General features: G+C 55.8%; 3 protein-coding genes across 4 annotated transcripts in view; 1 reads left to right on the top strand and 2 right to left on the bottom strand.

Moving 5' to 3' along the window:
* Window positions 1-1,759: 1,759 nt before the first annotated feature.
* Window positions 1,760-9,908, bottom strand: SPRED3 (sprouty related EVH1 domain containing 3). Its single transcript, XM_008688741.2, has 5 exons — window positions 9,732-9,908; window positions 8,464-8,632; window positions 8,290-8,366; window positions 5,881-6,024; window positions 1,760-5,128 (listed from the first exon to the last, which is right to left on the bottom strand). The coding sequence occupies exons 1-5, from the start codon at window positions 9,906-9,908 to the stop codon at window positions 4,463-4,465; spliced, it is 1,233 nt and encodes a 410-aa protein (XP_008686963.2). The 3' UTR covers window positions 1,760-4,462.
* Window positions 9,909-12,231: 2,323 nt separating this feature from the next.
* GGN (gametogenetin) lies at window positions 12,232-16,316 on the top strand. 2 transcript variants are annotated; one of them, XM_040633927.1, is made up of 3 exons: window positions 12,232-12,464; window positions 13,259-15,199; window positions 16,137-16,316. In XM_040633927.1, the coding sequence occupies exons 2-3, from the start codon at window positions 13,278-13,280 to the stop codon at window positions 16,252-16,254; spliced, it is 2,040 nt and encodes a 679-aa protein (XP_040489861.1). In that variant the 5' UTR covers window positions 12,232-12,464; window positions 13,259-13,277; the 3' UTR covers window positions 16,255-16,316. The 2 variants fall into 2 exon arrangements, with proteins under 2 accessions (XP_040489861.1, XP_040489862.1); XM_040633928.1 differs by lacking the exon at window positions 12,232-12,464 and having other exon boundaries at window positions 12,986-15,199.
* An 855-nt stretch (window positions 16,317-17,171) lies between these two features.
* Window positions 17,172-22,964, bottom strand: part of PSMD8 (proteasome 26S subunit, non-ATPase 8) — a 6,633-nt gene continuing 840 nt past the window's right edge. The window contains exons 2-7 of the mRNA XM_008688670.2: window positions 22,091-22,163; window positions 21,870-21,972; window positions 20,548-20,713; window positions 19,421-19,521; window positions 18,121-18,232; window positions 17,172-17,397 (exon numbers count right to left, since the gene is read on the bottom strand). Coding sequence (XP_008686892.2) covers window positions 17,260-17,397; window positions 18,121-18,232; window positions 19,421-19,521; window positions 20,548-20,713; window positions 21,870-21,972; window positions 22,091-22,163 — 693 coding nt within the window. The 3' untranslated portion in view covers window positions 17,172-17,259. The remainder of the gene's footprint in view (window positions 17,398-18,120; window positions 18,233-19,420; window positions 19,522-20,547; window positions 20,714-21,869; window positions 21,973-22,090; window positions 22,164-22,964) is intronic.

Genomic DNA, 22,964 nt, shown 5'->3' with positions numbered 1-22,964 from the left:
TTGCTGCGACTTAGAAACGGGTTTCCTTTTTCTCAGCCTCGCTCAGATTCCCTCTGCTCTTGAAGCGCCCTAGACCAAGTGTTGTTCTCCCAACTCCGCTCCAAAGGCAGAAACTTATTTCCTCGTTTCCAACATAGGGTTGGAATTACGTCAGGGACTCAGGAAGCCCGGCTCGCCCCCTCACACACACCAGCCCTTCTCATCGATGACAATGCACCAGTTGGGCCTTCACCCTTCTTTCTCCCTAGGCCTTGGAGAGGAAGCAGGTGCAATATACTGTCGTGATTAAGAGATTGCACCCTGGGCGTCAGGCAAACAAGGGTTAGGGCTGGACTCCACTACTCGGCACTTTTGTATCCCTGGCAAATTGCTTCTGATCTGTATAATGGGGATAAAACTTACTTTTATTTAAGAGTTGTAAGGATGAGAGTCCTGTGTTTAGTAGATGTATAGGGATATTCAATTAATAACATATATTGAGGATTTTGTGGGTGCTACTAGGCTAAGTATCTTAGTTCGTTTTAGGGAGGAGAGACAAGGTTCAGACAGGATAAGTCAGAGTGAATTTGTGGTGGTGCCAGGACTCAAATTCACATCTGATTCCAAAGTGCATGCTTTTAATCACTTAACCTATTACCACTGTTAGTACAGCTACTCTTTTGGTTGCTGTTGTTATAATCCTCCATAGGGCTGCCTGCCCCAAGTCTGGGTACTCAGGACCATTTGTTGACCTTAATAAAACATTAAAATCGCTCAAGTCAAAACCTTGGAATCACAGCCTTGATTCCTTTCTTCTTTGCAAACTCTGTATCTAAATTTGTGGATTCTACCTTTAAAATAGATCCATTATCTTGCCCACTTCTCCCTGCCTCCACTGTTCTCACCGATCTTGTGTACCCTTGTGTCCCCTGGATCATGACAATGGCCTCCTCCCTGCTCCCTACCCCCCCCCCCGTGTCTCTTCCCCACAGGCAACCAGAGATAATATGTAAACACCTGAGTCAGGTCACAGCCCTCCCATGCTTGGAGCCTTTCCCTATCTCCAGCTCACTCAGGGTGACCAGCAAAATCCATGCAATGCCTCTCAAGGACTGACAGATCTGCCCTGTCACCTCTCTGCCTTCATCCCCTAAATATGTTCCCCCCTGCTTCCTCCCCTCCAGACACTCGCTCCCTTGATGTCCGTCAGACTTACATAGACATGCTTCTCCCTCAGGGCCTTGCATGGACAGTTCCCCTTTACCTAGAATGTTCTTCCTGCAGACATCCATAGGATTCCCTCACCTCCTTCAAGGCTTTATTCAAATGCTGGCTCCTCAGCAAGGCCTCCCTGATAGCCCTGGCTAAAAATGACTGTATCCCCCATCTCCACTTACTTTTCTTTATAGCACATATTTCTAACATGTCATTTATTGTCTCCTTCACTGTAAAGTTCATAAGCTGCTCGTGGGAAAGGATTTTTGCTTTATTCTCGGTGCTAAGGTCAGGGCCTGGCATATGATGGGTGTTCGGTAAGTGTACATGAGTGACTGAATGTATAAAATTCAGCTGGAGGGTCTGCTTGGGACTAAATGATGTGAAGGAGAAAGGACAAATTGGTTAGGAGACTGGTTTGGTGGTTCAGGAAGGTGAGCGGATGGGGTGCATCAGTGCAAATAAAGGACACAAGCTGAGACTTTGTCACAGACATTTCTTGGAGCAAATATCTCATGCCCCCTCCCCAATGACAAGGCTGGGTCTTTGGCCCCCATCCTCCCCCACCATGGCAGCCTGCACTGACGATAACAATATTGAGGTCACAGACTGGCTTGGAATCAAGATCAGGAAGATAAATGTTGGGGTGCCTCCCCCAAGTCTGGGGGCCAAGCATCCAATCTGAGGGGCAAGCAGCTGGGAAATTGGGCCTGGGGGCTCCAGGGTCTGAGGTCTTCCTGGCTCCCAGGGTCAGCCCTCCATGCACCCCTGATTTGGGGGTGATGAAGAGTAATCATGGATCAGAGGTGGGTATCAGCAGGGAGCAGGACTGGGAGACCTGGGAGAGGCGGTGCTGGGAGGCGGGACCCGGGGGAACCTTCCCCAGCTCCCACCGCTTCATCCGCAGATCCCACAGCACCTTACAGCACTCTGGTCCCCGTCCCACCCCTCCCCAAAACGAGGTAGGTTAAGAATGGAGCTTCCCCCCCGCCCACCACGGAAGGGAGGAGACCGAGGCACAGAGAGGGGGATGGGGACCCAGGCCGCCCCAGCCCCCCCGTCCCTCCGCCCTCAGCTCTGGTGGGTCTGACAGTGAAGAGAGCTGGGCAGAGTGGGGATGGGAGGGACATCCCCCTTTTCTCTCACCCATCCCAGGGTCTGGTTGGGAGAGCGGAATCTCACAGGTTCCGGATGTAATAAATAGTTAATAATTTAAAGGAAGTGACAGAAGGATCTAGCCCTCTGACCCCCTTGACCTATCCCTTGAACCCCTACAAGGCCACCCAAGTGTGGGTAATGAAGAAAGGTAAGTGCACATTTCTGGATGCCTGGGACCACGTGCAAGTCCCAAGCCCGTACAGCATCGAGATTGTCTGGCTCCAAGACCTCGACCCTCTGCTTCAGGCCATCAGATCTGAGGTACCCTGAAAGTCCCATTCCACTCAGGGAAAAGAGACTGTGGCATCACAGAGGGCCATGAAACCGGCTTTCAAACTTCACAGGCAACCCCCAACTCTGAGGGGGAAGGGAAGGGGTTAACAGGGCAGAATATAAAAAGTTTGGACTAGGGCTGGGGCTTAATTTAAGGTTGGGCTTGGGGCAGAGTGCAAGGGGACTGTGTGTGTGTGTGTGTGTGTGTGTGTGTAGTGCCATATCTAGCCTAAAAAGTGACTCTGTGCACAGTGCAGCCAGCAGAGTGCAGTGTTTCCACCACACCCCCACCCTGACTGTGTGTCTTTGCTTAGTGAGCAGCCTGCACGATCATCTAGGACAATGCTAGGTCCTAGAGATGGGAGTGGGGGAGTTCTGGGGTGGTCCTGGAATCCAGAAACATGAGCTCAAGATGATGGGTTGGTTGGTTTGTTTTGTACCCTAGTAAAGGAGTCCTTCTGTGAGATGCTGGGGGCTGGGGCTGAGGCCCTTGGGGCTTGAATTCAGAGGTCTGGGACCTTGGGGATTCAGGGACTTATGGACAACAGGATTCAAGGGCCACAGGTCTCAGGGAATATGAGGCTTAAGAGGTTTGAGTCCAAAGAAATCTGGGATCTGAAGGTGCTACGGTCCTGGAGCACCTCAGTTGTCTCTGGTATGGAGGGACCAAGGTCTTGAGTCAGGGACAATCCCAATGTTGTGTAGGCTTAAGCCCTGAATTTGGGGGACCAATGGCACCTTGGGGTCTTGGAACCAGGGCTCCCAAAGCACCTTGGGGTCATCCGGGAGCTGGGGACCAAGGGGTGAGAGGTCTGGGTTGCCATGGATATCCCATCATCTGGGAGCTGGGCTTCCAGCCTTTAGGGGGTTGGGGATCTGGGTACAAAGCAGCCAAAGATTCCAGGCCATTCTGGGGCTTGAAATCCAAGTCTAGGGGGTTTTGAAAGAGGGTTATCTGAGGACTTGAGGCTAGTGCCTTGGGCCCTAACGTGTAGGTGGCCTTCAGTACTACCTCTGGGAGTACAAGGCACCTCAGAGTCCTATATTTGAGATCCAAAGCTCTGGGAATACTGGCTTGGGGTGAGTGGGTCTACAGAGGTCTTTGATCCTTGGCTCCCAAAGCATCTTGGAGTCTGACATCTAGATCTTGGAGAGGCTCTGAGATGGGTCTCCCAAGTCATTTTGGTCAGAGAACATCTGTTTGGGCATACCTATGGACTCAGGGCATCTTAAGAGGGTTTGGTGCCTCAGGGGTCCTGGGGGCTACAAGAATATCTCAGATATGGGGGCCCCAAGTTTTAGGTGAGCATTCAGGGACCATTTGGGGTGAATCTGGGTTCTATGGTCTCAAGATCTGGGAGAAATTGTATGCAGGCAGGGTCAGGTATTGGCAACTCCTGACTGACTAACTGTAATCTGAGGGTTCATGGTGTCAGGCATGATGGGGTCTAGGTTGGTTATTTGAACAGGGGAGAGTCAGGGCTCAGGGCCCTGTGTCTCTCAGGGATACATGTGCTCCCCAGTCTGCCAGAGGTGAAGAGTTCGGGGATGCCTGGAATCTCCTCAGTCTAGGTCGGGGAAGGGGGGTGGCAGGATGGGGACGCCAGGACTCAGGATGCCTGGGACCTCTTGGACAGACATCCCAATGAAGCTGGGTCTGGGGTCTCTCAGTCCTAGATTTGGGGTCCAGGTTCCAGGTCTGGGGTCTCTCAATCCAAACTCAAGCTCCAAGTTCCGGGTGTGCCTAGGTTTGGGTTTAGGGGTCCGAACAGAGTCCAGGGTCCTGGACCCTCAATTTGGGGTCCTCGGTGCAGCTACCGGACCCACCAGGCCTTCCTCACCGCGCCGCCTCCTCGTGGCGACCCCCGCAGCCGGCGCAGCCACATCGCGCCGCGACCCAGTGGCACGCGCGCAGGGGCGCATAGCAGCAGAGGCAGGGCACGGCCAGGGAGAGCGCGGCCAGCGCAGCCCAGCGCGCCGCGGGACGCGGGTGCCCCGGCTCGCAGGCGCACGGGTCCGAGAAGTCGCCCTCGGCGTCCGACAGGCAGTGGTAGAGCAAGCTCTCGGCGCACCACAGGCAACTGAGCCGGCGCACCAGCAGGCGACCCGGGTCCGGGGCTTCCGCACAGCGACCACCACGCCCATCGGCGCGGCGGCGGAAAAGCGCCCGGCAGTGCACGCAGCGCGCCGCCTCCTCCGCCTCGGGGGAGGCCTTGGCCGGCGCTGGGGCAGGGCCTGGGCCCGGGGGTGGGCGAGCGGGGGGCGCTGGGGGCACGGCCTCGGCGAGAGGGACGGGTAGTGCGGCGGGGGGCCCCAGGGCTGCGCCCCTCAATGTGCCGGTCTTGGCGAAGCGCACGACGCAGGTAGACAGGGCGAGGGGCGCGGGCGGCCCGGCGCGCCGGTAATCCTCATAGCCACGGCCGCCCCAGCCCGGGCCCCCTGCCCCGGCCAGGGGCTCTGAGGGCTCCGGAATCCCCGTGAATGGTAGGAGCGGAGGGTAGCTCTGTGGGACGAAGGGATAGAACAGGTTAGCAGGGTCTGTGATATCCCACGCTCCACCACAATCCATCCCAGTCTCAGAAGACTTGAGAATTCAAAGACCCAGCCTTCAGGCCTCATTCATCCCAGGAAGCTGTGCTGGGACCCTGAGGGTCTGGGTCAGGCACTCAGACTTCCAAGCCCCAGCCCGCTCCTCTCAAATCCAAGAACAGACCAAAGAATCCAGGCACCAAGCCCACACCTTAATGACCCAGTGATCCAGGCTCTCAGTCCCGTCCTCTCTCAAGACCCAGGAGATCCCAGCACCCAGTCCCTTCTACTCCCGGGTCTAGGAGCTTGGGACCCCAGCCATGTCCTTTAGGACGCAGGAATCCAGTCCCCAGGGAGCGTTAACCCCCTTGGAGCCCACGCCCTTCCTAATGAAGTAAGCAGTCTAAAGAACGCCTTCCACGAGTATGAAAAACTCCCTAATATACTCGAAGAATTGTCCAAGTCGTCCCCCAGACCCCTCTGAATTCAGAACACAGAACTTTCCACAATCTCCCGCGGGAGACACAGGGAATGTCCTCACCCACCCTCAGAGGAACCTAAGTCCCCCAGCAGCCTCCCACCATCACTGCTGTGAATTCAATCAAGCCAACCATCCCCTAGATCTGTTTGCGGTTTCTTGCCCTTCTGGGGTCTTAGCTCCCACCTACTTCTGGACCCCACCCCCACCCACAGCCCCAGACTTCCGCGGGAGGTGGGAGGTCGCACCTGAGCGGAGGAGCGGCGGCGCTGGGGGGACATAGACGGCCCGAAGCCAGAAGCTGACTCCATGGTGATGATGGTGGCCGCCGCTGCGGTGGGAGGCGTCTCCTGGCGGCTGTGACTGGAGGAGGACTCGCTGTCCACATGGGACTGGGGGAGAGTGGCGGCCTCAGAGCCGGACCCCCGGCACAGCCGGTGCCCTCACATAGACCCCCTCCCATGGCGAGCGAGGGCTCTGCGGCCAGACCGGCCTCGGTGCAAGCCCCGGCTCTGCCACTGACTGGTTGTGTGACCTCCGGCAAGTGAGCTCATCTCTTTGAGCCTCAGTTTCCTTCTCTGTAAAATGGGGATCATAATAGTGTCTATTCATAAGGATGTGGTTAGGACCCACTGTAAAGGGGATAACACATGCTTGAAGTACAGAGAGCTGGAAATGGTGACTGTTTTTATTATCAGACCCCCTCTTCTTATCCGCTCAGCTTGCTGACCTTCAGAACATCCAAGTATCTTCCTCCCTTCTCAGAAGCCTTCTCCCTTGGCCGGTGGGCCACCTTCCTGACTCATTCCCACCCCCACACCTTGACCAGGGCAGCTCCACCCACCAGGAAGGTGTTCCTTCCCAGCCAAACCACCTGTCCTTTTCAAACTGAAACATCACTTCTCAGACCCTCGGTTTCTTTTCTGTAACTTGGGGGGTCATTCTGACTTCATCCATTTGCTATCTTCAGTAAACATTCATCGAGCACCCACAGCATGCCAGGCCATTGTGAGGATGTAAGATGGAGCATGGGAAGTCCGGCATCTTTCTTGTGGAAGCGCCAAAGACTGGGGACCTGTCTTCATGATTTCTGTAACCCCACCCACCTCTCCCACGACCCTACGATTCCCGCCTTTTTGCCAGGGAACCAGTTTTATTCTTCTAAGTCTCAGCAATTCCCACTGTTTCCAGCAAATGCCAAATCGCATCTGACATTATGTGCATTTATTCATTCAATAAATGTATTCAACATATATTTACTGAACACTTACTGTATATCAGGCAGTTTTAGGTCTCGGAGATGCAGCAAGAAAGCAACAAAAGATCCTTTGCCCTCCTGGAGCTGGCATTCTAGCACAGGAGACAGGCAAGAAACTAACTGATAAGAAAACTGTCTATACTGGGGAGCCTGGGTGGCTCAGTTGGTTAAGCGACTGCCTTCAGCTCAGGTCATGGTCCCAGGGTCCTGGGATTGAGCTCTGCGTCAGGCTCCCTGCTCTATGAGGAGCCTGCTTCTTCCTCTCCCCTCACCCCCCCCCCATGCTCTCTCTTGCTATCTCTCTCTCAAATAAATAAAGTCTTAAAAAAAAAAAAAAGAAAGAAAGGAAAAGAAAACTGTCTATATAGGAAGGAAATAAGGAAAATATCTTAGAAGATGGGGAAAAATTTAGAACACGATAAGGAGCACTGGGATATCACAGTTTTGAACAGCTTACTCGGGAAGGGCCTCACTGAGAAGGCGATATGTATACAAAACCCTGAAGGAAGTAAGGGGATGAGCCACGTGGAAATTTGGGGAAGAGTATTCCAAGACAGAAGGAACAGCCAATGCAAAGGCCCTGAGACAGGAACATGCCTGCTGTGTTGGAGTAACAGGCAGGAGGCTAGTGTGGCTGGAGCAGAGTGAGCAAAAGGGAGAATAGGGGGCCAAATGGGATGGGATCTTATATGCTTTCTCCTTTACCCTGAGTGAGATGGACCCCTGGAAGGGTTCTGAGTGGAGGGGTGGCCACGATCTAACTTAGATTTCAATAGGGTCCCTCTGGCTGCCTGTAGGGAACTTCCAGGCAGTAGGGAATAGGAGGGGGGCAGTTGACAATAAGAGGCTGGTGAGATGCTCCAGCTGGGAGATGAGGTTGGACTCTACCAGGCTGGAAGCAGATTCTAATCATTTTGAAGGTGAAGCCAATATTTGATGACAGATTAGATGAGGAGCATAAAAAAGGACAAAAGTCAAGGATGACTTCAAGGATGACTTCAAGGTTGGTACCCTGAGTAACTAGAAGGATGGACTTGCCATTAATTTTTTTACTATGAAAGATACAGCTTATCTTTTTTTTTTTTTAATTTTCTGCCTTTCCACACTAGAATAGAAGCTCCAAGAGGAAAGGGACTTTGTTCTGTTCACTGATATAGCCCCAATGCCTAAAACACTGCTTATTTGCAGGTGCTCAATAAATACTCTTGAATGAATATGAGACCCACAGTAACATAGGAAAACTAGGATAACGGGCATTAAGTTAACACTAATCGTTTGGGCCCAGATTTGTGTCCCCAGTGTGTGGCATGGTGCTGGATGCACAAGACATGCTCGAGAATGGTTGGAGAATAGAAATAAACCCCTGCCCTCCCAGCAGAGCTGCATCCTGGAGACTCACCGTCAGAGGGCAGGGAGTCTCTGCGGTGTCCTGGGAAGGGGAGGAGGAAGAGGAGGAGGAAGAGGGGGTAAGCGAGCCTGGGGCAGGGAGAGAGGCAGACAGTGAGTTCCCGGGGCCCCAGCTTCTCCCACCCTCCCACCCCATCCTCCAGTGCCCACCGCCTGCACCACTCACCTCGACCCAGCGCGGCCAGCGCGGCCAGCAGGCTCTTCTGGAACTCATCAGCCTCTGCAGGACTCTGGAACGTCAGTCCAAACTTGCAGTCACCCAGGCTCCAATGATGGAAGATGGGGTTCACTTTGTTGTAAACCAAGCCTGGCTTCAGGGTACACTCCAAGGTGGTCTGAGGGGCAGGAGGGGGTCAGGTCAGATACCCCCTTCCAGCCATGCCCGTGACTTCCTCTCAACCCTCCGCCTATCTGCATACCTCAGCATCCCACAAACGTCATTTGTCAACCCTAGGTGTACCCCTGAACCTGGACCAACACCCCAATACCACTCCCCAATTTTATTGAGCACACCTCTCACACCCCAATATTTCCCCCAAACCCCTTGATCCCTATGTTTTCCTCATACTCCCTTCTGATAACCCAATGTCCCTCCTTCTGACTCAATAACAGTCCCCAAACTTTACTCAACAGCTCAGAATATTACTGTTAATCTATTCCTGATGCCCCAAAAATCTCCCAAAATGCTACCCAAAATTCTTTTCAAACTCCCATAGCTTTCCCCTCGGATGCTGGAAACCCTAGACGTTTCCTCATATCCTTGCCCAACATCACTATATTCAAATAACACCAGTTCAAACCCCCCTACATCATTCCTTCTGACCCCAGCTCTGAAATGTGACCTGTCCCCCAAGCCTTTTCAAACAATCCAAGTCTTTCTACTACATCCCCAGCTGAAACTTCAACGTTGTCCTCCCAAATCATGCCAGGCAGCCCAGAATATTCCTGCTGAGCCCACATGTAGGATTGTGAACCCTATTCGACACGTCCAGATGGTCCCCCACCAAATGCCTCCATATACTTAGAGCGGACAGGGGCCGGTGGTGTAGGCCTCCTGGTAAGGATCTCTGAGCAAGATGGAGCCACAGGAGGGTTCTGAGCAGAGGGAAGGACGTGATCTGAGTCAGGTGTTAGCAGGGCCCCTGTGGAATAGACTGAGGTTGGGGAACAGAGCAGGAGCAGGGCCAGAGCCTTGAGGAGGATGCTGTGATGGTCCATCAGGCAATGGCAGTGGACAGGACCTGTCTGATACCCCAGATATTCTCAAAACTCCCATTTGTTCTCCATAAGATAGATATTCACTTCCAAACGACATCCCACACCCTGGGTTGCTTCTGGGCTGGGAGATGATCTGACCTCATCTCTGCACTCCCGGCCCCATCCCCTTACTTCCCCCATGCCCCCACCCTACCCCCACGCCCCAGGGTGGCTCACTTTCTGGTCCCGAAGGCGCTCCCCGTGGATGACGTAGTGCCCCTGGCGGGCCCCCCCCTCGGGCCTGGCCCCTCGGACCCGACAAACGCTCACCTGGCTGAGGCCCCCGCCCCCCACAGGCAGCCAGCCCCCACTGGAGTCATCTCGGGCCATCACCACGGCTCGGACCTGAACCATGTACCTGGAGGGGGTGGGGAGATGGGGACAACACAGTCAGCGGGCTGCAGTGCTGCTCTCCCATTCAGCGTTCTCCCAACCCTCATCCCCACTCTTCATCCCTCACATCTGGATCCACTGCACCCTTCGGCACCGATTTTCACTTTCTCTGACACACCTGCCTTCTCCCCCATGCCCACCTTCTTTCAGAGTGGCTTCTTTCTTCCTCATGCCATCCCTTTTCTCCCATGCTTACCTTCTCCACATCTACCTTTCCTCTCCATATCCACCTTCATCCCTTTCCCCATAGTTCCCATCCTGACCCCCATAGCCTTCGTTTTCCACTTCCCTTCCCCCTCTGGCTCTTCCCCTATCAACCCAGTCTCCTTCTCCTCCCTCAGCACATTCCCACAGCCCCACCCATCGTTCCCCCTCACAGCTGGGTGCCTGCGCATATGTATTTTCTTAGAGCCCATCAACTCCGCTCCAGATCCCCCTATACTGCCTCCACACTCTGCCGCCCAGGCCACTGGCTGGGTGAGAAACCCAGGCTCTCTTCCCCCCCACCCCTTCCCGGATTTATGAATGAGACCGGATGCAAAGCTCACTGAGTCACCCAGCAACGGGAGATGGGCAGGGAGCAGGGAGAGAACCAGAAATGGCCAGAGAGAGGCCGAAAGGGAGATGGAGGCAGAGGAAGCCAGAAACGGGCGACCGAGACACAACCAGAGTGCATTTCATTCACAAAAATCAAGCCTGCTCCCTCAGGTCCCAGCCGAAGGAAGGCAAGGGGGAGAGATTGAGGGGAGGTGGAGAATTGATCCCTCCTCCTCCCCCTCCCCGCCCCAGCATCCTTCAGAACCATCTTACCCCGCCCCCCAGCTCAGGGGACGTAGCCCTCCGCCCAGTAATCGGGATCAGCGTCCAGCCCCTCACTACCACCTAGCGCAGGGACCCTGGCGTCTCAACCTTAGGGACCCAGGCAACGAGCTCTAGCCCCTTCCCCCACCTGCAGGCTGCCGGTTTTCCCCGGCCCTTCGGGAGGGGAAGGGGCGGTCGCAGCGCCCCCAGCCCCCTTTCCTCAATGGGATGGGATTTTGTGAATGAGCAGTCACGTGATGCTGCTTCCTTTGTCCGCCCGCCTCCCCCGACAACAGGTGAAGCAGAGAAAGAGGGCAGGGGTCCCCCAGGGCCTAGCTGGGATGGGACGCCGGGATTTCTGAATGCCCTATGCTCCCCACACATCTGTTTCCCTGGGGGAGTGGTCCCCAGAGTTCCTCAATGGTGGGGGTCCAGTTCGGAATTTTATGAATGGGGCGTCCTCGGAGAAGTCCAGGCCCCCAAATGGAGACTGGTACCCCAAATGGCTGCCGCGCAGTTTCGGGGCCCCCAACCCCTTGCCCTTCCAGCCGCGGTCTGGGGGGCGCCCCGGTGGGCAGGAGGCGCAGCGCGGTCCAGGCCGCCCCCTCACCAGGACAGGCTGTCTGTCAGCCCCCGCCCCCTCGCCCCCCTTAGCACCTGCCTGGGAGGCTCCGGCCGGGCTCCGAGCGGCGGCGACTTGGCCTCCTCTTCCTCCTCCTCTTGTTCGCTCCGGCTCCCTCGCTGGTTCCGGCGGCGCTAGAGACGGGCACCGGGAGCCGGGGCGACGGGGGAGGGAGGGGGAACCTGGAAGATGGGTGAGGGGGAGGGGGCGGCTTGGGGGAGGGGTAAGCGCGAGGCGGGCGTACTTGCCCGCTGGGTCCTAGAGCCCGTCACTGGCTCCCAGAGAACAGCCCCCCAGCCCCCATTTTCTCAGGATCCAGAAAGGATCCCCCACTTTCCCACCCATCCGCGCCATTGATCCCTGAGGATGTGGGGAAAGGTCCGGGACATGGCCTGGTCTCAGGGTTCTAAAGAGGTGAGGGTCTTCGCTTTGGGTTCTAAATGGGAGGAGCTGAGTACCTGGTAGGGTTCGAAAAGGGGTGGGGCGAGAAGGGAGCATTCGCTAGGGGGCGGGGTCGGAGGGCCTTGGGAAGGAGAGTCGGTGAGGACGCCGAGGGCGCGGACAAGCCCTTGCGTCATGGAAGGGGCGGCTCCACGGTGGATGGGCCTTCTAGGCAGGCCCGAGGAAGGAGAGGGTCTTGGAAAGAGATGTTGTGGGGTCCTAAAAGGGTGGAGTTTAGAACTAAATTGTCTTATGGGCGGGGCCCATGAGAGAGCTGAAAGGGAGGAGCTACGTAGCGGTGTTCGTAATGGGCGGAGCCTCGAGGGAGGGACTAACGGCGAGGGGTGGAGCATTTATAAAGAGGAGGAGCTAAGGATAACATTCTAAAGGGGTGGGGCCTAGGAAGAAGACGTCGGAATATTTCAAAGGGAGATCCAGGTTCGTAAGGGGCCGGCCTCTTGCCGGCTCACGGGAGGGCGGGGCCTCGAGCCCGGGGGCGGGGCCTAGATCTCGGGGTCCGCCCTCGCTGTCTCGCCCACTTGTCATCACCCGCTTCACCCCCGTTCTTTTCGGTTATTTTCTGCTACGGCCGTTCCCCGCCCGCCCTGGGCCCAGGGGGCCGCGGTCTGAACTTCGGTCGGCTGGAGGAGTCGGTGAGTGGGAACCTCTGGGCGAAGGCGGGGCCAGGGTGGAGTTGGAGAAAGAGGTGGGGCCTGAGTGTTGAAGCCGGCTGGTAGACCAGGAGCCGGAAAAGTTTAGAAGTGAGGCACGAAAATCTGCCGCTGCCTGGGAAGAGGGCGAGACTCAAATGATCGACACACAGAGAGGGATCGGAGGGTTAGAGGTGAGGACTAAGGGCTTAGCAAGACAAGAAGACCGCGGAGGCGGGGCCAGACCTGGAGCGGGTGATAAGGCCCTATACCGACAATCGGGGGCGGGACCAGAGAGCAGGGGCGGGGCCTGAGGCTCCCAAGCGAGGTTAGAAGACTGGGAGAGAAGTTTGAACTCCTTGCAGGCCTTACAGGCTACTGAGCGCAATCATCGAGTGATGTGGCCTGAGTGACTGACAGGAAAGAGGGCAAGACCGCGTCTTGGAGCCTAGAAACTGGGGACGTGGTCAAAATGTAGGGATGTGACCTGAGGGGCAAGTCGGGGTGGGGTGAGGGGGCAGGGACGGAACCTTAGTACACTAAGAGAATGGAGCCTAAGTGTCTGAACAGCAGCTGAATGGGGCCATGAGAAAGAAGGCATGACAGTAGCTGAATGGGACGATGGGGAAGAACGCTTGAGCTTGAGTCAGGGACCAGGAGTGCAGCTAGCGACTGGTGCCTGAGTGGATCTTGGAACACAGGGGTGCGTGTGGGGTGGACGGGTAGGACCAAATACAGCCAGCCTTGCGGAGTCCCCACAGTTTTAGCAGACTGACTGGCGGAAGCTCTTCTGACAGTCCCCGACCTCCGTCAGAAATGGGGAACGTGCAGTCGGAGCCGTCCGCGGGCGGGGGCTCCCGAAAAGAGCAGGCCTCGGACCGCTCCTCTGACTCCCGCCGGACGTCCCTGGTGGAGCCCGAGGTGACCCCCTCCTCCCCGGCCATGCGCCTGGCTCGCGGGCTGGGCGTCTGGTTTCCTGGCAGCTCCGCGCCCCCGGGAATCCTGGTACCCCCGGAGCCCCAGGCCTCACCCTCGCCCCTGCCCCTGACCTTACAACTGCCCTCGCCAGTGACGCCCCTTTTAGAGGAGGCGGCTGCGGCGGCGGTCTCCACACCACCCCCGCCCCCCGTGGGGACCCTGCTGCCCGCGCCGTCTAAGTGGCGAAAACCCACGGGCACTCCGGTGCCCCGGATCCGCGGTCTGCTGGAGGCGAGCCATCGCGGCCAGGGCGATCCTCCGAGCCTCCGTCCGCTGCTGCCGCCGCCCCGGCAACTAACCCGAGAGGACCCCAACTCTGTCCCGAGGGCCCCATCCCCTACTCCGCCGCCCTTGGAGCCGCGGAAGCTGCCACCACCGCCACCTTCCGACCGGCAGCCCCCGGACCACAGAATCATTCCTGCTCTGGCCACACCCGCCACACCCCCCTCAGAAAGCCAGGTCAGGTACGGCAGCGAGGGCCAGACGGCCGTTGGAGCCCGCAGAGGGGCGCCTCCCCAAGCGGGCGAGGGCGAAATGGCCCGGCCTGCGGTCTCCGAGTCCGGCCTGAGTTTGCTGTGCAAAGTCACCTTCAAGTCGGGGCCCCCTTTGGCCCCTGCAGCAGCCTCGAGTTCCTTAGCGGCCAAAGCCTCGCTCGGGGGCGGCGGGGGCGGAGGACTCTTCGCTGCCGCCTCTGGTTCCATCTCGTACGCTGAGGTCCTGAAGCAGGGGCCCCTGGTTCCTGGGGCCACTCGACCCTCGGGAGAGGTCCCTCGAGGGACTCAGGAAGCAGAAGGCGGTGACGGAGACGGCGAGGGGTGTTCTGGACCCACCTCGGCGCCTGTGTCCCACGCCAGGGCCCTTCCGCCGCCACCCTACACCACCTTTCCAGGCTCGAAGCCCAAATTTGACTGGGTGAGCCCTCCCGATGGCCCTGAACGCCACTTCCGTTTCAACGGAGCCGGCGGCGGTGTCGGGGTGCCCCGACGGCGTGCGGCGGCGCTCTCAGGGCCCTGGGGCTCCCCACCGCCTCCGCCAGGGCAGACGCACCAGGCCCCTGGGCCCCGGAGGCCTGCACCGGCCCTACTGGCGCCGCCTATGTTCATCTTCCCGGCGCCCACCAATGGCGAGCCTGTGAGCCCGGGGCTGGGAGGCCCACGGAAGGTGCCGCCACCGCCGCCCACGCCGCCACCCACGCCGCCTCCCGCGCCGCCGCTGACACCGCAGCCGCCCGTGCTCCAGCCAACACCGCTGCCCGTGCCCCGCCCTCCCACCCCACGCCCGGGCCACTTGGAGTCGGCTCCGGCTCCCGCCCCGGCTCCCACTCTGCCCCTCGCCTTGGATGCCAACCAGGCCCCGGCCCCGGCCCCGGCCCCGGCCCCAGCCCCAGCCCCAGCCCCGGCCCCAGCCCCGGCCCCAGCCCCGGCCCCGGCTCCGGCCCTATCCCCGGCTCCGGCTCCCACCATAGCGGAGCCAACGCTGCCTGCGCCCGCGCCCATCAAGGCCCGCACGCGCAGGAGTAAGGGTCCCCGCGCAGCCCGAGGGGCGACCCGTGAGGATGGCGCACCCGGAGATGGTCCTCGAGAACGTACTGCAGCTACCGTGACTGACGGTGGTGGCGGCGGGACTCCTCCAGCGGGACTGGCTAACGCCGGCACCACACACCACTGGCCGCCCTTCCAGGTGCTTAACTCTTGTCCCTGCAAGTGTTACTGCCGCCACCAGCCGCGTCACCGCCGTCTACCACGCAACGTGTCTGCCTGGTGAGGGAAGGTCGTCGGGGAGTAGGGAGGGGAGGGTATACCCCTTGAAGTCCTGAACCCAACCTTCCCAGACAGAGTCCCATTCAGCTCTTTGGAGTCCTGACCCCAGCTGACCCCCGTTATCTCAAACCCAGCTGAGCTCCAATCCTTCAGGACCAAGAGAAAAACTGACACCATACTGACCCCTGACCAGAGACAGGGAACACCTTGGTCCAGCCTCTTGGTATACAGATCTCCAAGCTGACCCTTGTCCCTGTGACCATCTGGAGCCATCAGGAAGGGAAAATGGTGCCAGTTGGACTGACCCTATTCATAGCCTTAACCCTGTCCCTGAGGGCACCAAGAAGGACCATGTCCCAAGCCTGGCATATGAGCAGAGGAGAGGAATGCATATGTCCAAAGAAGTCCCTCACACTCCTGACCCCTCCAGCCTTTGGCAACTTCTCCTGACTCTGTGTCCCAAGGCTTTGGCAGTCCCTGTGCTGCAGAGGCTATACCTGAGTCCTCAGATCCAGAGGAGATAGTGTATCTCTCAGTTACAGCTCCCCTACACACACACACACACACACACACACACACACACACACACACACACTCACACACACTCACTCTCTCTCTCTCCCCCTCTCTCTCTGAATCTCGGAATCTGGTCACCAGGGTTCATCTGACCTTGGCTCCCAAAGATTCTGAATCACTGAGAGACTCTCTCCTCTGGACCCCCTGGGGGTTCAGTAGGGATGGGTGCGGGGAGTACAGGACACACACACTATCACCAATTCTTAGCCCCCCTTCCTCAACTGAAGTGGATACAGCCCCGCCCTAGATTGCCTTTGTGATATTCATACATGGCCCCTCATACAGATGGGGAAAGCGAAACCTAGAAAGGACAAGGGCTTGGCCACATGGCCAGGTCCTGCTGACTCTCCCCTCCCCCTAGGCTGAGCACGCCCACCAACCACCTGAGTGAGCCACCCTGGGTTGCCACCATCAAGCTGGCTGGCTCCCTGGTGGCCGGGCTGGAGCACTACGACTTGCAGGCCACCCATTCCAACTGAGTGCAGTCTGCTCAGTGCCCTCTGCCTGCCCCTCAACAATAAAATAACCATCCAGATGTCTAGCTACCTGTCAGTCACTTGCTTAGGGGTGAAGGGATGGGGTGGGCTAGGGCAGAGGCCTCTGTGAAAGCACATCTTAGAGTTAAGGATCTGGACCCAAAACAGAAATCCCGGAGGTTCCATTCATCCAGCACCTGGACTGATGGCCCCAGGGGTGAGGCAGTCTCATTACCCTTAATACCATCAGCCCCATTTCTGAGCCAATCTGATGCTATGCTGAGATGTTCAGCACAAATCCCTCTGGAATGCAGGGGTGCTCCTTCCCTTTATGCAGATGCGGAAACAGACTCTGGAAGACTTTGTTGAAAACCCCACATCCCACAAACAGCTCAGCCAGACTTGGACTCTGCCTTAAATACCTTCTCGAGAACTTCAAGGCAGGAAACACAGGCTGGGGGTGGTCCAGGAGGTCATAAGTTACAGTACTGGCTCAGGAAGAGTGGGAACCCGGGCAAGCCCATGCCAGCGCCCACATCTTTCGTTCCACAGAGGTCTCAAACTGGTAGCCCACAGACGGGTTCCATTTCGCATGTCATTTAACAAACTGGTTTAATTGCAAACATTTTTCAAACTGTGATGCATCACCCCCTTTGCTGAAAAACTCGTGCCTTGGCCTGGTATTCCTGTGGGTCCACAGCTGGCTGCAACAATCCCTCTACCCGGAACCTTTGCTCTCCTGCCACTGAGCCCCTGTAATGGGCTGCCATCTGAGAGCTTCAGCAACGGCCACTGGACAGAGGCTGACCCAACACAGGGTTATCTCAGACCCCAGAGGGCCCCCAAACTTCTATGTTCTTCCAAGATAAGGAACTTGTCTCCCCACCATTCCACCAGGGGAGACAAGGGCCTAGAAGACAGAATGTCAATCCACCTTTATTGGAGGAAGCCCTGCCCTGCCACTGCTTTAAGTACCGCAAGCCCGGCCCCACCCCGTGCCTGGTGGGCTCAGACGATCATCTCCAGCTGCCGGGCATACTCGATGACCTGTTTGGCCAGTTCCGTGGAGGGGATGGTGGTATCTTCTGGCTTCTGCTGCTGGCTGGCAAAGCTGTAGTAGTTGTTGAGGCCCAGAACCCACCCTCGCTGCAGGAAGGGAAGGATGACAGATGGGTGGGGTGATCACACAGGCTCCCTCCCCACCCCACAGAGCCAGCAACCTGCCCATGTGGGCCCTGGCTCACGTTCCTCACCAACCCTACTCTACCCACACAACTCTAGACAAGTAACTTCACCTCTCTGTGCCTCAGTGTCTCCATATTTGAAACAAGGACTCTACTCACACACTTCTCTGGGTCTATGAGGATTCAGTGAATCAACACCTCTATAAAGTGCTGAGAAGTGTTTGGCCCAGAATAAATGATCACTAAATATCAGCTGTCACCATAGCTCAAGTTCAACTTCACCTCTTCCAGTCTGGTCTTGACCCTCCTCAGTTACTGGGGTCACTACACCCCATGCCCCAGCATCTCCAGAGGCACTACTCCTAAATGAACACCCCAGGCCAGATGAGGCAAAGTCTCATGGAGAAAAGCTCTAAGGAATTCATTAAGGACAACAGCTCAACAGGTACTGAGCCCCAGCGTCCCCCTCCGCCTCCTGCCAGGTGCTATGCTAAGCTCACCCCACATGTTAAATTCCAGCCCACACTACAGATCAGGAAACTAAAGCTCAGAGAAGTTCAGCAACCTGCCTGTGGTCACACAGCTGGATTTAAACATGTGCATTCCTGCTCGAGTCCCTCCAGCCTCCCCTCCTACTGTGAGTGCACCCCTGGCCCCACGGCCCCTCGCCCTGCACCCCAGCCACCTTCTTGGCGTAGTCTGTCATCTTTTTGGGTGTGTTGAAGAAGAGGATCCGGGTGGCCTCAGTGAAAAGGATTTTCTCATAGGCCTTCTCGATGCACCCAGCAATCTCATCCCTGAGGAAAGACGAGGTTCTCATTACTCAGCACAGACAGCTCTCCAGGCCTTGTCCTCCCAGGCCTGACACGTGTGAGCTCTGACCTTTCAATTCAGCCCTGACGGCTGGAACATGCTTCCTGCCCTGTTTCATCAAGGCTTGGGGAGGGGGAGTAGCTTAACCAGAGTTGCAAAGCCAGGGCCACAGCAGGGTCCAGGTCTCTGAGACTCCTGGGCTCAAACTCTGAATCCCACTCCCAGCCACGAGGACTTCAGGCTGTCTGAAACCCAGCCTGGGATTCACAGGAGGGGATCTCTTTACAGAACACCCCCCCCACACACACACAAGGGTGCTGTGCCCCATTTCTAGATCTGATCCTGGGAGGGTTCCTTGCCACCTGTTAAGAGGCATCAAGATCAATACTGAAGTAGGAAAACATCAAAGGATCAAGTCACTGAAAACGAAGAAGGAGATAGCTCCAGGGAAAAGTTAGTGACAGGGAGTGTGCATCCATTTCTGATGTGTTTTATCTCTTAGACCAAGTGGCAGGTATGCAGACATTCATTATATAATTACTCCCTGTTCATTTTGGAAAGCCAAATATTTTTTATTTAAAAATAATCTAAACTCACTAAGCCACCCCTCTTCACTCCCACCACATCTCTGGGCTTGGTTTTGCCATCCAAGAAATGGAAACCCATCTCAGTCTGGCACTCTGCCTCCATGAACTAGCTCTGCCACTACCTGGACCCTTTTATTTCTCACGGGATGTGTAAATGTCACGCCCACCTGCCCATGTCATATCACTTGTGCACGGAGCAACCCCTGAGCGGGACTTAATGGCCCCACTCTAAGGTAGAGGAAACTGAGGGTCCCACAGTTTAGGAGACCTGAGGTGAGGTCACATGCCTCTTGGACTGGATCACTTCTAAGACAGGCAGCTTGGGTCCTGTGGCTGAGCACTGTCCAGGAGCCAAGCCAAAGCCCGGATCATATGGACACACAGATTAACAGCCCACAGTGAGATGAGGGCTGTTTTACACAATCTCATGATAAGTTCCAGTTCATAGAAAAGAGAGAAATGATGTGCCCAGCCTCTCCAGACCACAAGTGGCCAGAATGGGATTCAACTCAGGGCTGTCTGACTTGAGTCCAAGCTCTTTCTGAACTCCACAGGACCCTGGCCGCCCCCAACACACACACACACCTGATAGTGTCAAGCAGGATGTCAATGAAGAAGGTATAGCTCTCGGCAGGGATGTTGCCTTTGGCCAGGAACACCTTGTTATAGCTGCCCTCCATCAGGTACTGCAGAGGCCAGGGGTGGGGAGGAAAAGAGGATGAGGAAGAGGTAGCACAAGGGGCCTACCAGCTGAGGCCTCACCACATTCCCAGTGCTTTCATAATCTCCTCCACTAGAACACCCTTAGTGTATAGTCATGCATTCCCCATGCGGACTGTGCACCTCCTCTTCCAGGAAGTCCTTCCTGGTTTGTACACATATGCATGCACACAAGGGCAAGCACACACATTCTTTCTCCAAACTGCCCTGTGCTGATAGCTAATTCTCTTATCTATTCTCCAGCCACAGGAGGGAGACAGAGCTAGATGCACCCCCAGCTCATTCCTCCACTCTTCTGCCTAAGGTGTGCTGCCGGCCATAACTGCTCTCTCCCATCTTCTCACCACAGCAAAATCCTCCCATGAGACCTCAGCTCTAAGAACTACTTCCCAACCTTAGGCATTAAAGCTCTTCCCTGACCATGCTCACCTTGTTCTAGAAATACTGTCCTCTTTGCTTACCCTCAGCCACACCAGGCATATTTCTGCCTCAGGACCTTGGCCTGGCTGCTCCCTCTACTTGGTTCACTTCCCCCGAGATGTCAATGGGGCTGGGTTCATCACCCCTTCAAATCTTTTTCAAATCTCACCTTTTCAGCAAAGCCTTCCCTGACCACCCTACAAAAAAATTCATCCCTGCCCCGACTCTCCACTCTCCTTACTTTGTTTTTCTCCATAGCACTTAACATTTGACAGACCACATAAGATTACTTAATCTTTTTGTTAACTATCTGCTTCCTCATCCGAATGTCACGCCCACCAGATCCCGTATTTTAATCTGCTTTGTTTGTAGTACAGTCTGAAAACCAGCCACAGGTCATGGCACATGGCTGGAACTCAACAGTTGTTGGACAAATGAACAAATGAGTCCCCCCGGCTAAAAGACGGGTGACCCCTGCCCCCTCCTCCAGGAAATCTTCCCTAATGTCTGTACCTATACCACCACCTTCAGATCTCTCCCCCCCCGCCCCCCAGGCAATTCCCCAGCCTCACTTGCTCCAGGGACACAGGATGCTTGATGTATACATTGGTCTGGATGTCCTTGGCGGGCAGCCGCTCCAACTCTGTGTGGAACTCAGCCACCCGGTTCTGGGACAGCAGGAAGAGGAGGTTGAGGCCCAAGAGCTGGTGCATGTAGGCTGACTCAGGGAGCTGCTCCCTGTGGACCAGGGCAGGAGAACCAACGTAAGGAGGGCTCAAGTACCTATAAGCCCCCCACTCTAGGCTCCAGGGACCCTGATGACTGCCCCATGCTGTCTCCTTGCAGAAGTATCGGATCTTGGGTTTTCAAATGAAACTGAAGCCCAGAGAGGCATGAAGAAGTCACAAGTCATAGGGGCCCAAATAGGTGACCTCACTTTAGTAAAGTGACTCTGCCTCAGTTTCCCCAACTGTAAAATGAGTATTACCACAGCGTCTGTCTCATAGAAGGTAGGACAAGTGAATAAGGGTTACATGAATTAGATGACTTAACCCAGGTACAGTGATCAGAACAGTACTTGACTCAAATAAGTACTGTGTGTTAGCTATGATTATAATATTAAGAGTTATCACCCTCACTTTAAGGGGGAAACTGAGGCGTAGGGAGGTGAAGTCATTTGCCCAAGACCACATAATTAGGAAGTGGCAAAATTAGTTTCAAACTCAGGTTTGTCTGACTTCTGATGTCAAATTCTTAATCATTAATCCATGCAGGTACCATTGAGTTAAAAAACATTAAGTTTTGTATTCAACACATACTCAGTGAATCCCTGCTCAGGGCCCAGCCTCGTGCTAGGCAATACTGGAACGCAGCAGTGACCAAGACCCCTCTGACTTTAGGGAGGGACTGGGCTGGGATAGGGGAGGCAGAGTAAGAGGGGTCAGGGCTGATACAGTATTGGAGGCTGCAGGAAAGTTTGGTCTGGAGCCTGAGAAGTATGGAGAGCCATGACAGGTTCCAATCAGCGTTTCGACATTGGTCAAATTTTACCGTCACAAAGATTCTACTGGCTGCCATGGGGGATCAATCCAAGGGGGCAAGGTTGGAGCCAGGGCAGGTGAAAGGTAGCTACACTGGGGAGTGGAAATGCAGCGTAGGCATGTGGACAGGGGAACAGACTGGAGGCCAACAGAGACCAGCTGGTACAATCCCAGGATAAGGACCTCCAGAGCAACCCCCTGACCCTGCAGCCTCTGGGGACAGAGCTAGGCAAACAGGGAGTTCTGAAAGAAGATGACCTGAGTGGCTGGAGAACCAGGGATTTATTATTTTTTTTAAAAGCTACCATACAACCCCCTGCCCCCACCCAATCAGGGGCAGGACCCATCCTCACTTGTAATCGAAGTAGTAGCATTTGAGCTGGGCCATGTAGCGCTCGAAGGAGGGGATGTCCTTGCGCAGAATGCTCCACTGGGCCCCAATCTCCAGAATGTCACCTGTGGGTGACAGGGCAGATTCTCAGGAGGTGCCTGAGTCCCTCTTCTGACTACCATTCCTGCCATTCCTCCCATCACCCCCACCCCATCACTCCCCACCAGCCCCAGTGACACTCACGGGCCAGAATGAGCTGCTGTTTGGTCAGTTTGGTCCCTGTGGTTGGCAAGAAGTTGAGCTCCAGCAGAACCAGCTGACAAGGAGAGCAGGGAAGGAAGGAAAAAAAGAAGATGGGACCTCAAGCACAGGTTACTTACCTTCGCTAAGCCTTAGTTTTCTCACCTAGAAAACAGAACTAATCATCATCCCTGACTCAGGGCTGTTCAGAGTTTTAAAGGATCAGTCCTCAGCACTCAGACAGGGACTGGGCACACTGAATGCCCATTTAGGATGAACTCTTGTTACAATTATTAATAGCCCCACTGGGGAAACAGGAAACACTCTCCATGCCTGACTCAATGGAATCAAGGGGGTGGAGGGACGCCAGCACCTTCAGTTCTTGGCAGAACTTTTCCACAATCCATTGGGTTGGGCCCAGCTACACCTCCCATCCACCCCCAAATCTACACTTAGGAGGGAAGGGAACTAACATCCCCCCGTTGTCCAGCCCACACATCATTTATCAGACGCGACCCATTCAGAGACTTAGTTCAGCCCACAATACTTGTACTCTTTCCCAAACACGCTCGGTCTGAAGCACCCAGAGCACCATTTTGGTCTTCTCCTATAAGAACATTTTTTCTAGATTCAGGGGCGCCTGGGTGGCACAGCGGTTAAGCGTCTGCCTTCGGCTCAGGGCGTGATCCCGGCGTTATGGGATCGAGCCCCACATCAGGCTCCTCCGCTATGAGCCTGCTTCTTCCTCTCCCACTCCCCCTGCCTGTGTTCCCTCTCTCGCTGGCTGTCTCTATCTCTGTCGAATAAATAAATAAAATCTTTAAAAAAAAAACAAAACATTTTTTCTAGATTCAATCCTATTCTCAAAACTCGGCTC

The sequence above is a fragment of the Ursus maritimus genome, unplaced genomic scaffold (genome assembly GCF_017311325.1).
Source record: "Ursus maritimus isolate PB19 unplaced genomic scaffold, ASM1731132v1 scaffold_19, whole genome shotgun sequence".
Lineage (NCBI taxonomy): Eukaryota > Metazoa > Chordata > Mammalia > Carnivora > Ursidae > Ursus > Ursus maritimus.
Note: the sequence above shows the minus strand (reverse complement) of the source record. Positions and strands in the feature narration are given on the sequence as shown.

Bases quoted from the DNA above. Each gene is read 5' to 3' on its own strand.
- GGN (XM_040633927.1), top strand. From the start codon at position 13,278: ATGGGGAACGTGCAGTCGGAGCCGTCCGCGGGCGGGGGCTCCCGAAAA. The intron at 15,200-16,136 runs GTGAGGGAAGGT...CCCTCCCCCTAG, and splicing joins CCACGCAACGTGTCTGCCTG to GCTGAGCACGCCCACCAACC.
- SPRED3 (XM_008688741.2), bottom strand. From the start codon at position 9,908: ATGGTTCAGGTCCGAGCCGTGGTGATGGCCCGAGATGACTCCAGTGGG. The intron at 8,367-8,463 runs GTGAGTGGTGCA...TCCCTGCCCCAG, and splicing joins GCTGGCCGCGCTGGGTCGAG to GCTCGCTTACCCCCTCTTCC. The intron at 6,025-8,289 runs GTGAGTCTCCAG...ACTCTCCCCCAG, and splicing joins AGACTCCCTGCCCTCTGACG to TCCCATGTGGACAGCGAGTC.